Source organism: Siphateles boraxobius, unplaced genomic scaffold (genome assembly GCF_051911475.1).
Source record: "Siphateles boraxobius isolate OS27281-9 unplaced genomic scaffold, OSU_SipBor_1 48, whole genome shotgun sequence".
Lineage (NCBI taxonomy): Eukaryota > Metazoa > Chordata > Actinopteri > Cypriniformes > Leuciscidae > Siphateles > Siphateles boraxobius.
Window position 1 is genome coordinate 10,841,226 of NW_027509119.1, and position 13,462 is coordinate 10,854,687.

At 42.1% G+C, this 13,462-nt stretch overlaps 1 protein-coding gene across 1 annotated transcript in view; it reads right to left on the reverse strand.

Moving 5' to 3' along the window:
- Positions 1–13,462, reverse strand: part of LOC143710797 (sodium/potassium/calcium exchanger 3) — a 78,474-nt gene that overhangs the window by 57,386 nt on the left and 7,626 nt on the right. Inside the window, exon 2 of the mRNA XM_077201983.1 lies at positions 7,232–7,324. Within this exon, the coding sequence (XP_077058098.1) occupies positions 7,232–7,324 (93 nt within the window). The remainder of the gene's footprint in view (positions 1–7,231; positions 7,325–13,462) is intronic.

Consider the following 13,462-nt stretch of genomic DNA (forward strand, 5'->3'; position numbering starts at 1 on the left):
AATGATTACTGACATGCCTAAAAATAGCACCTTCCCTTTCCTTCTCATTCTTTATTTCCTCCCACCTTTCTCTCTCTCTCTCTCTCTCTCTCTCTCTCTCTCTCTCTCTCTCTCTCTCTCTCTCTCTCTCTCTCTCTCTCTCTCTGTCTCTCTCACTCACTGCCTCTGTCTTTTTCATCTAAGCTCTTGCTCTCTCACAGCTCTCCACAAACACGCACTCCAAAATTTTGCATTCAGTTGCCAAGCAACACAAACCTCAAAGGACGGGGTCTGCCGTCTCGTCTTTTTAAAGGAACAAAAACAATGGTGAGGACAAGAGAGAGAGAGAGACAGAAGGGGGAAAATGAAATTGATCTCAGACTTATTACATAATCCCTTCTAATGACTGAAGAACAGTTAAAGAAATTGCGCCTATTAAACATAATATTGCTCAGCTCTCATAGATGAGCAAGCACTGTATTTGGGATTTCACCAGAAGCATTTCATCCAATGGTAGAGCTCTACAATATATCTCCAGACAATGAGAGCAGTCATTAACTGTCACAAATATGTACCATTAATTGCACGGTAGTCAATATTTTAACCTTAACACTCACACTTAAAAGTAAGCACTTTAAGTTAACATAACACATTATAAACTAACTTACATTATAAACATAACTAATATGAACTAACATAAACTAACAATGAGCACTATATTTTAAATCATTTGTAAAATTTGTCATGTTCATGTTGGTTCACAAAGCATTAATTAAAGTAAATTTTTTATCTTAAAATGTTGATATTAACATAAACTAAGTTCATAGTCATTGTAAAGTGTTACCTGTTGGACTTATTAGTAATAATCACCTTTTACACACTAACTAAAGTTGAAAAAGTGAAAAAGCATAATAGGACCCCTTTAACGATAGATGTAATATTGAATAACACACTACATTCAAGCACTTATACCTGTGCTTTAGTATGTTAGGCAACACATCAACATAATTGCATTTATTATTGCTATCTATTTAAAAGTAAAAATTATAATTTGACATTATTTCAAAGTCTACTTTTTAAAAGCGTACTTAAGTATGTTAAGAAACAGTCATGAATGTGTACTCTAAGTACACTTGAGTGGCTTTTTATTGAATTAATTTTAAATTATGTGCAAGTACAGTTTTTTAAAATATACATTTAAGACTTAAAGGTTATAGGTTCATATTCAACACAGTTAAATGCACTTGTTTTTCACAAAGAGATTCGGAGCATTCTGCATGAATGTGAGTTTTCTTTTTTTGCTTGTATGCGTAAGTTTGAAACATGTCCCAAATATCACCTCATACCTGAATCTCCAGTCAAATCCATTGGAGCAAAGGTTGACCTGTTTTAGACTTCATGACTTCCTGCCAATGCAGTTAGCGAGCAACATCATTGAGTTGATTATAATTGGTGCAATGTTGTTTTGTTGCGTCACGTCGAGCTGCTTGCATGCACAGGGTTAAAAACCAAAAGAACTGGGTCATGCATAGAGCTCACACATTGCAGTCTCCCTTACTGTGCACTGAAAAAAAAGTGAAATTGTGCATTTATTACCTTAAAGAGCTATTTCAACCTGATCAGACCCCAATGACGTGAATAGACGTAACCAAATGTAGTCTCAGAGACAGAGTCAATAACTAATTTGTGCTAACACACTTTGATTTGACCTATTCACTGGGGAAATAAGATCCTCTATATCAAAAGATCTAGTTTGATAGTTTAGGTTATTATTATTTATCTTATTATCTACTTTGTCCTTGTCACCCCTTATTTGAAGACTGCACTTTGGAAATAACGTGTGTTTAAATGAATGGAATGTGCACTTGTAGTGTACTTGAAATCGTAAGAGAATATTTCTTTAAAAAAAAAACTGTACTTGCAGCAGTTGTTGAACTAGGGTTTTATACATGGGGTGGACAAAGCTAGGAAACCTAAACCCCCAAAGCCCTCTCTGGTATCCCTGTGCCTCTCTTTGGCTCCGCCTCAAGCTTCCCGATCCCCAGTTCGGCACGGTGATGCGGATTCTCTGGCTTCACCTCAGGCCTTCATGCCCATAACTCCACCTCAGCCAGTCAGTCCATCAGCTCCGCCCGGCTCTGCACTCCCTTGGCTCCACCGTGGTCCTCCAGCCTTCGAGCTCCACTGTGCTCCCCAATCCCCCCGGCTGCGCCTTGGTCAGTCATTGTTCTGCCTACACCACAGACTTCGGAACCCTCAGGTGCACCACATCCCTCCACTCCTTCATCTCTGTCGGCTCCTCCCTCCCTCAGGTGTTGCTCTGGTCTGCCAAAACCCCATCTCCACCTTGGTCCCACGATCCAGCAGCTCTACCTAGAACTTCCGTGCCTGCGGTGTTGCCCTGGACCGTCGCCCTCTCGGCTCCGCATGGCTCTCCACTTCCCCTGGCTCCGTCTCCGTCGGTTGATCCAGGTCCAGGCTATATAACCTCACTAATGTGAGCGGCGAGGACCACCCTGCCGCATCACAAACCTCCTGAAGGGAAACCCCAGGATCAGTTCCGAAATGGGATCTTCCTCTGCCAGCTCTTCCAGGGTCTTGTTTGTCGCCAAAACTACTTCCATCTCCAGAGCCCTCACCCTCCTTCCACCACTGGACTATTTACAGCACGAGGACATGCCTTCTAGGAGAGGAGTGTAATGTCAAGTTTATGCTCCGTTTTATGGATGATATTCTATATTGTTTCCTTATAGTTGCTGTTTCACTGCTTTGTTTAGTATCAGTTTCCTTGGTTACTGATTACATCCTTGTTTGTTTATATAGTTTCTTATCAGTATCACATGTGTTTGCTATGTGAATATATTCTCCTGTTTCAGTTCAGTTCTTTGTCGGTTCTCGTTTGTGATTTATGTTGGTTTGCTAAGTCTTGTACATTTCCCCTAATATCTCCTGATTGTTACAAATTGTAAATAAAGATGGTTTTGTTGGATACTATGTCTCGATCGTGCAACCTGTGACATGGCAATTTAACTACTTTAATCATTTTTGTCATGCTTTAAAGAAGTACACTTATTTTGATACATTGATTAACATAAATATACTAAAGTATATACTTGATTATAATTTTTTAGGGTCCAAACCCTGAAAGGGAGAAGGCCCTATCGATTTCCTTAGGATGATTCATCTTCTTCTTCTTCTTTATAATTGGAATCGTTAGCCATTAGGGTTGACAAGCACAAACACTTTTCACCTAGAGTAACCAAACTTCATACATATATATTATATTATATTATATTATATTATATTATATTATATTATATTATATTATATTATATTATAGATCTCATCAAGCCAAACAACTTTATGTTGTTTTAGGTCATATGCCAGCCCAACAGGAAGTCAGCTATTTACGGTTGTTTGAAAAACGCATGCCTTGGAATTTGATATACTCCTCCTAGGTGATTCATCTGATCACCACCAAACTTCGTCAACATGAAACCGAGACAATGAGGATGCTAAAATGCAGAGAGAGAGAGAGAGAGAGAGAGAGAGAATCCATTTTACATTCTTCATGGTTTAGAGCTTAACCCATTTCATTGCTGGGTGCTTTTTCCTGCATTACAGGATAAGAAATGACAAAATAAAGACATAGAACCAGTTTAACTGAAGACACAGTTTTATATAATAGTTTAATAATAAGGTTAATAGAAATTAGGGGTGTAACGGTACACAAAACTGACAGTTCGGTACGTACCTCGGTTTTGACGTTACAGTTTAAAAATCACAAACATTTAAGTTTCTATAAGATTTTGTTTAGGTGCTGTAACCAAAATAGCCACCGGCTACCTAACTTCAATATAGTTTAGTTTAATTGCAATTATCATGCAATTAAGTGTACAATGTTTTTTAGTAATACGTACTCTTTTTAAAAAGTATGTTTAAGTTTGTAGAAAGGTATGTAAAAGTATGTTAAATCGTTTCCTCAATGCAACACTGTAATTGTATTCCACTGAAGTCCTCAACATACATCTCCAGGGGACCTTTCCCCTGGCTTAGATGCAAGAGGGCAAGTTGCAGAACCCAAGCAGTTTATTTACATCCAAACAAAGGCAAGGCACGGGAACACGAACACGAACAACACAACATGGACACCTGTGCACATGACTAGACAATAAACCAATGACAACATGACACATTCACATGGGGAACACATGGCAGGACCACATGACTATAACAGGGAATCACATGACAATACAGGAAACATGACTGAGACATCAAACAAAAACATGAAACAAAACCAAAAACAAGACATGACGAATACAACTGTTGATAACTGTTAATAACTGTTAAAGGGGTCATAAAATGGTACATGCACCTTTACAAGTTGATTGTACTGCAATGTGTGTTGGCAGTGCCTGTACACAACCATCATATAATGATAAAAATCCATCCAGTGTTTTTGTTTTAATCTCCTTATATGTATTTCCCTGTCTCAAATCAAGCCGTTTCACCGTATGACGTCACACGGCGCATGACTCCCTCCCCTCCGGTTGTTCATTGACAGCAGTGTTTCAACACAGCCCCGCCCTGAGCGAGCTGTCATCATAGTCCGTCATTGTTAATACACTGGAGCAGAATTGCGTCTAAGCGATTGTGTTGTTCTGTTCTTGGGTGTAATAACAAACAGAAATCATTTTGATGTTCCTAAATTTGAACCGCTGAAGACGCAGTGGCTGAGTTTTGTTTACGATGGGAATATTCCCCACGATCAACGTAAATGTGTTCATGTTTGCGCGAATCATTTCTCACCAGACTGCTTTTTAAACGAGGGTCAGTATAAAGCTGGTTTTGCTAAGAAGCTGCTCCTGAAAAAGGAATCGGTACCAACTATTCGTGTTCCTGCTGCACCTCCTGAAGAAGTGAGTATAACGTTTTATTAAGCTTTTACGATACATATTAATCTTTGCAAATCCCTTGCACGCTCCACGATGACTGCGGCTAATGTTTACACTCAGGGTACATTACGGCATGTATTCTATGTAACGTTCTCAATATAATTCATAATCCCACGTTTATAATGAACAACGCGTTATGGTTATTGTGTTATTAAAAACTATGTACGTAGGTGTTACAGTAAAACATAAAACATTTTCGTACTGCACTAAACATAAACGTACAACAAATTCTTAGGTATCCTTCAACTACTGCTAGAATCATTACTGACATGACAGGACATGTTTCAGTCATGATAGTTGTACCGAACACTGAGATAACGTTACGCGTCACTGACAAGCCTACATTTACCAAAAAAAGGTTTTTCAACATAAATTTGTCAACGAACTAACCTATACAGTAAACACATAGCGTTTGTATCCCACTACTCTACCCTGACAGTACATACAAAAATAGATCAAAGTGACATTACGTTAACCAACCATTCAGAAACGTCCTGTTCGAGCCTTAATGGTCGAACTACTTCGGGGCCGTCATCTTGTTCCGGGTCCGACTCCGGTTCAAATTGGTATGGTAACACTACAGATGTGTCCTCAGAGACTCCCGCTGCCATTCTTTCGCCAAAATATACCATCAACTGTTGTCAAGGCAACACTCCACGTGCGTTGTGTCAAAAACGCCCCAAAGAACAGAGGGGCGGAGTCAGCAAGCTTATTATCATTTAAAGGCATATACACTGAAACGGCGTGCTGAAAACAGAGCTGTTTTTGAGCATGTAAAATTTGTGTTTTCTTAAAATACTAATGAGAATTTTTTATAAAAGTATATTACAAAGTTTTCATTTAGACCCTAAAGATTCATATTAACTTGTACAAAAATGGCATTATATGACCCCTTTAATTACAATTGGTGCATACTAGTTTTGTTGCAACTTTAGCCATTAACTTGCAATGATTTTTAAAACACCCAATCATTGCCTATGTACTGTATATCAAAATAAACACAAAGGGTTTCTACACATAACACTGCAACAGAGAATTCAGAAACATTGACTTTCCATCATGTGACCAAAAGTGCAAATGGTTCTTCCAAATTTTTAATTCATCAAACGCTCAAGCTGATCTTTCACTAGTGCTCATTCTGGTAACTAACTTATTCAAGCATCCAGTCCATGGTGTATGGCATTTTTTAAACTGCTTGCTGTGTACACATAGATTAGAACAGACAGACCATGATGTGATCTCAGTTCTCAGTACTTTGCATATACAAATAGCAATAGAATTACAATAATAACAACAAAGGTACTTGTCTGAGATCAATGTCTGTAACTTTCTTTCAGATGAGACAGTACAGCGTCTTTTCCTGACTTCTGTTTATACTTGATGTAGCCTCTTAATATCTCAGAACAGTGTATATTTTCTGTTCCACTCCTTTTTAACTCATTCTAGTGTGTGCTCTCAATGAGCCCGCATAAAAGTATAAATAGATTTTTTCTGTATGTCCATGAAACTTCCATGAAATAGTTTCAAGTTAAGTGTCACCTGCCCTTTAGTTGTTTTTGTTGCTTTTGTGCAATAGATCTATTACAATTACTGTGTTTTTAGATGTTTTATTTTTCGATATTTCTATTTTGCGGGAGTCCCGCAAATCGTTTTATTCTCCCGCATTCCGTACACACACATGTACCTTACCGCCAGCACCCCCGCTCGGCCAAATACATCAAAAAGTGTCTACTTTTATTTGTGTGAACTTACAATAAGAAAGTGTTGTGTAAAATAAATAAAAAAATAAAAAAAGGACGCGCTTTCTGTCGTCTCAGGCTCTGTGAACTGGAACGCTTCACAAAAATAGAAAAAAATAGTTTTTTTTTCTTTATTTTCATTATTTGGAAGTTTCCTTGTTACCGTGTAATTATACATTTAAGTACTGTGTAATATTAATTAACAACATGCATTTACTATAGGGTTAGGATTAGGGTTTGGTATATATATATATAATTTATCATTATTTTTTTTTACACTACTAGTGCACATTCAATACAATGAAGCACACTTCTTTTCAAAGGGAAGTTTAGAGAATATGCTCCATGCAACCATAGTAACCTATATATACACACATGAACAAATACATTTACAGTTTAAACTATATCTTTCAAGCAGTGGCCTTTGGGAAAAACTAATATTGACTCTTATTAGTTTGTATAAATAAAACACTCAATGAATAACGTACCATAAAATCTTAAATATAAATTTTAGATCTAAAATTCTTTGAAATGCAAATACTGTAAAATGATTCCCACCTGCTCTGGGAGAGTCAATTGTTTGATTCTCAAATCCATACTGCAGGACTCTGCGTCTGGGAAAGTCCGTTTCTGGCCACGAAGACTCCACCTCTGTAAAGGCACAAGAAATTAATTCACCAATACACAGTTCATAACCAAACATGTACAAAAGTTTACTTTTATGTCTGCAAACTGTCATTGCAACAGTCAATAATGCTAATGAAAATATTTACTTAAACACGAATCTATCAGACAAACCAAAAAAGGTATTTGTGAGCAAGTATGTTTGAATAAAAACATTCAGCATCAGAAGGCACTTCAAGCTTCACTGCACAAGTGTGCATCTTGACAAACATAGTGTATAACCACAACCCTTTTGTTTAGATTTCAAAGATTTTGTTTAGCAAGAAAACACAACAGTGTGATAAAACTACAGCATGAACCAGGGTTATAAATAATACTTTGAGAATACATAAAAAAATGTTTTTCACACAGAATAAAAAGCACACACATACTAATCAGCATTTCAAATTGAATCACTAGAATGCACTACTGTGCTAAATATATCAAACTTTTATGATGATGATTATATTTATTATCATTATTAGTTTTCAAATTTTTGCTTTTGTTATGTTGTTATTCAGTAAGAAGTTTTCATTACCCTTACTTATAGAGTCTCTTTAAGTCCAGTTCAGTAAGTCCAGTTCAGTACGAGGCATGTGACAGTCTCAGGTAAAATTTGACGAAATCTGTATTTTGTTATTTTGTATAATGTGTGTATCTTTAGATAGTTTACAAAATAAAACAATACTCTTTTAAATCATAGTTGTATTGCATTGTGTTCACTTAAAAACAATTCACTTAAAGGCACAATATGTAAGTTTTGCCGCTAGAGGTCACTTATTCAAAATAAAGGTGTTGCTTGATGATGCCGTGTATGAGTGTGGAATCATGGGAGATGTTGTCTTCATCTCCACAGCCGATGGAAAGCAACCCGACGGACTCGGGCAGAAATCATATTCATGGATGAGCTAATGTATTAAAGTTTTATTAAAGCTACGGTGGTATGAAGCAGTGCTGGCCGCTGGAGCAAATGCTAATGAGATAGACCTTCATGAAACACAGCTTTTATTATGCACTGCAGTCAGTCGCTTCTGCTCTTTTCGTTACGTATGTGAGGTAACGCAGAGCTGTATTACATTGTAAAACAATCATACTAATGTAACGACTGAGACTGTCATAGATCGCTCATCAGTGTCTCGCTCTGGGCATCGAAGAACCCCCTCTCCTGAATATTGAACTACATTTCCCTCTGTCCCATTGTCTGTCTGAACCTCTCTCCTAATCACCTGCACAGGTGCAGCCACTCTTCTCCCCTCTCTGAAAGCTGCTCTCTCTCTATGCTCGGTGCGAGGTCTTGCATCTGCCACGTCTATCTTCACTGTGTATTCTACGTTCCCTGGATTTTCCTGGTTTATCGATCCTAGCCAGCCCTCCTGGTCTCCGTGTATCTGCTGCCCGCCCCGACCCCAGCCTGGTATTGTTTCTGAGTTTGGATTACCCTTGTTACCTGTTATTCACCGTGTTCTCTCTGTGTGCTTCTCTGTTTAATAAAAACACTGCAAATGGATCTGCACGACTCTGCCTCTTCGTCACAGAAGACCTCGCCACAACAGGATCCAGCAGCCTTGCGACAACTAACCTCTGATATCTCCAATCAAGCGTCAGTTCTGATCGTTCATCAACAAAAGCTGGAGAAGCTAACCACACTTACCGATGAGTTGGTGAGATCCATGCGGACCCTCACGACAACAAACCGCCGATCCTGTTCAACCCGCGGCACCTCCGCTTCAGCCATCACCCAGCGTGAGTACACCATCAAATAATCCACGTTTGTCTCATCCTGATAAATACGATGGTTCAGCTGCAACATGTAAGGGATTTCTGCTTCAATGCACACTGTTCATTAAACAACAACCCAACCTTTTCCCTGACGACGACAGCCGAGTGTCTTTTATCGTTTCGCTTCCAACTGGAAGAGCTCTGGAATGGGTCACCGCGCTCTGGACGGGAGGTAATCTCACCTTTCCCTCCTATGATAATTTTCTCATCCAATTTAGAGAGGTTTTTGAGCACCCTGCCAGTGGGAGGGAACCGGGCGAGTTGCTTCTGTCGATACGTCAGGGAGGATCATCCGTGGCGGATTACACTATACTGTCGCCGCGCAAACAAGCTGGGGCGACGATCCTTTGAAATTACTGTACCGTAAAGGTCTCAACCCTGATCTGCAAGGAGAACTGGCATGCCGGGATGAGGACAGAACCCTCAGTCAGTTGATGGAGTTAACCATTCGCCTGGATAATTTAATTTGAGCCCGACGAACACCCTTTAAGCACCGAGTAACTGAATATCCCTCCGCGGGTCCGGAATCTGAACCTATGCAGATCGGTTTCACTCGTCTCACCCCCGAGGAGAGAGAGAGACGAATGCGTAATCGTCTATGTCTGTACTGTGCCCAGTCCGGCCACAGGAGGGCGACCTGCCCCAACCGACCCACCGACCGGGACCCCACTGCGGTGAGTTTCAGTTCTCATATCTCTAAGTCTCTTGTATTAGCCGTCACTCTTCACTTTGACAACAAGTTCATTGAAACGTGTGCTTTAATTGATTCAGGAGCTGCAGGGAATTTTATTGATTTGAGCTTTGCTAAATCTAACTCCCTCTCTCTCGTTCCATGTGACTCTCGGGTGGCAGTGGCAGCGATAGACGGACGCCCCTTAGGTTCTGGCAAGGTTCAGTTCACCACTCAAGAAATCACGTTGATCACGGACGCCCAGCACACTGAGAACATTCACTTCTTCACCATTGACTCACCTCACCATCCCCTCATACTGGGCCTTCCTTGGTTAGAACAACACAACCCGTCCATCTCGTGGTCCGACAAGCAGATTACCCAGTGGTCCGATGCCTGTCTGAAGAGATGCCTTTACACTCCCATCAGTAAGGCTCCGCTGAGCTCCCATTTTGAAAATCCTGATCTCCAAGGGGTACCCGCTGAGTATTATGATCTCTCCCTAGCTTTCAGCGAGGACAAGGCATCTCAACTGCCTCCTCACAGATCCAGTGACTGCGGCATTGATTTAATCCCAGGTGCCACCCTCTCGCGGGGAAGAGTATACCCTTTATCTCAGCCAGAGTCCGACGCCATGAGATCTTATATTGAGGAGCAGCTCGCCAAGGGCTTTATCACTACCTCCACTTCTCCTGCTTCGGCCGGTTTCTTTTTCGTGAAGAAGAAGGACGGAGGGCTTCGACCCTGCATAGATTATCGCGGCCTCAACGAAATCACGGTCAAGTTTCGCTATCCCCTACCCCTGGTCCCGGCCGCCCTGGAACAACTCCGCACCGCCAAATTCTTCACAAAACTAGATTTGCGCAATGCATACAATCTGATTCGTATAAGAAGAGGTGATGAGTGGAAACCCGCTTTCTCGACAAAAACAGGGCACTATGAATACCGGGTCATGCCGTTCGGCCTTTCCAACAGTCCGTCAGTGTTCCAGGCCTTTGTAAATGAGATTTTTCGCGACATGCTCAACCAGAAGGTAATTGTATACATCGATGACATCTTGATCTTCTCAGACACTCTAGAATCTCATGTTCGGGATGTGCGAGCAGTTCTCCAACGCCTCATCAAGAACCGTCTGTATGCCAAGGTGCAAAAATGTATATTTCATCAAACGCAGATCACCTTTCTGGGGTACATCATCAGTGCGGAGGGAGTTACCATGGATGACAGCAAGGTCCGATCCGTAGTTAACTGGCCACAACCCACCACCGTTAAAGAGATGCAACGTTTTCTTGGCTTTGCTAATTTTTACAGACGGTTCATCCGAGATTTCAGCATCACCGCAGCTCCACTCACATCTCTCCTAAGAGGAGGGGGACATCTGTTGAGGTGGTCACCCGAGAGTTTATCTGCCTTCAACCAGCTAAAGGGGAAATTCACCACCGCTCCCATCCTTCACCATCCTGATTCCGAGCGTGAGTTCTTTGTGGAAGTGGACGCCTCCAGCACGGGCATCGGTGCCATTCTGTCTCAGCGGCATGGAGTCCCAGCTAAAATGTTTCCCTGTGCCTTTTATTCCCGTAAGCTCTCCTCAGCTGAACGAAACTACGACGTGGGCGACAGGGAACTTCTGGCCATAAAGGCAGCACTAGAGGAGTGGCAACACTGGCTGGAGGGAGCTCGCCTGCCTTTCACCGTGCTCACAGACCATCGTAATCTGGAGTACATCAGGTCCGCCAAACGTTTAAATTCCAGACAGGCTAGATGGTCCCTCTTTTTCTCCAGGTTTGACTTCAAGATAACCTACCGTCCTGGCTCTAAGAATGGTAAAGCAGACGCCCTATCCCGCCAGTTCGACAGCTCCCCCGTGCCACCCACATCCGAGCCCATCCTGCCTTCCACTCTCATTGTCGCTCCTGTTCAGTGGGACATAATGACCGAGATCTCCTCTGCTCTGAGGGAGAGTCCACCGCCTGCCGAGTGTCCTCCCAATCTCACCTTCGTACCACAATGCCTCCGCACCCGAGTCTTACAATGGGTACATAACACTCCCAGTTCTGGACACCCTGGGATTTCTGCGACCACACATCTAGTCTCCAACCGCTTCTGGTGGCCTTCGCTCCAGGCTGACGTGATTTCCTTCGTTCGGCAATGTTCCACATGTAACATTGTCAAATCCTCCCATCTAAAGCCAGCTGGTCTTCTTCAACCACTGCCCATACCGCAGCGGCCATGGTCCCACATCCCGGTCGACTTTGTTACTGATCTGCCTCCCAGTCAAGGTTACACTACCATCCTCTCAGTGGTCGACCGTTTTTCTAAAGCCTGCAGTTTTATTCCCCTGGTCGGATTACCCACAGCGTTACAGACAGCTGAGGCCCTGCTACAACATGTCTTTCGCCTGTACGGTTTACCAGAGGACATCATCTCCGACAGAGGTCCCCAATTTACCTCCCGGGTCTGGCGATCATTGTGTGGACAACTCAACATCAATGTCAGTTTGACTTCTGGCTATCACCCCCAGGCCAATGGACAGGTGGAGAGGTTGAACCAGGAGCTCACGCGCTTTCTACGCACCTACTGCCATCAAAACCAGCAGGACTGGAGTCGCTTCCTCGTCTGGGCTGAGTACGCCCAAAATTCCCTGCGCAAGCCCTCGACTGGCCTTACGCCTTTCCAGTGTGTGTTAGGTTTCCAGCCTCCGCTATTTCCCTGGTCAGGTGAGCCCTCTGATCTCCTCACAGTTGACGCCTGGTTACAGAGGGGCGAGGAGACTTGGAACAACGCTCATGTCCACCTACAGCGAGCCGTGCGCAGAGTAAGAGTACAGGCGGATCGTCACAGGAGAGGGGGTCCCAGGTACACGCCCGGTCAGTGGGTCTGGCTGTCGACAAGAGATCTACGTCTCTGCCTCCTCAGTAAAAAGTTAAGCCCCAGATTCGTGGGTCCCTTCAAGATCCTCAGACAGATTACTCCAGTGTCGTTCCGGTTAGCCTTACCATCTTCTTACCGCATTTCCCCCACCTTTCACATGTCTTTGCTTAAACCTGCAGTTGCTCCGAGGAGAGAGGAGAGCCAGGAGGAGACGACGGCAGAGAGTTCCCCCCCCATCATCATCGAAGACGAGGGGGCTTACCAAGTGAAGGAGATTCTCGATTCCAGACGCAGAGGCAGGGTGTTACAGTATCTCATTGACTGGGAGGGGTTTGATCCTGAGGAGAGGTCCTGGGTAACTTCTCAGGACATCCTGGATCCAGCTCTCCAGAAAATTGTGTGAATGATTTACTGTTAGTGTCTTTTAATTCTATAATTTTTTTATTTTTGATACTGTGTATTGTATGATAGAACCAATGGTCAATGTAACCTCACCTATACCATGTTTGGTCTTTATAAGATAAGATAAGATAATGCCTTTATTCGTCTCACAAGTGAGAAATTTTAAAACATTACAATCAATTAATCAAAATTGGTTAAATTAATATAAACTGGTACTTTGAAGATCAAAATGACTGTGTACATGATATGTCGATAAAAACAACATATTAGTATTACAAGAATCTTTCTTAGTTTCCTCATCAGCAACCAATCCAGCTGATCATGCAAATGAGCACGCTTGAAACAAAGATCCATAAATCAAATTCTCCCGCTTGGTCGAGCCAAACCTGAGAGGTGGGACCTTT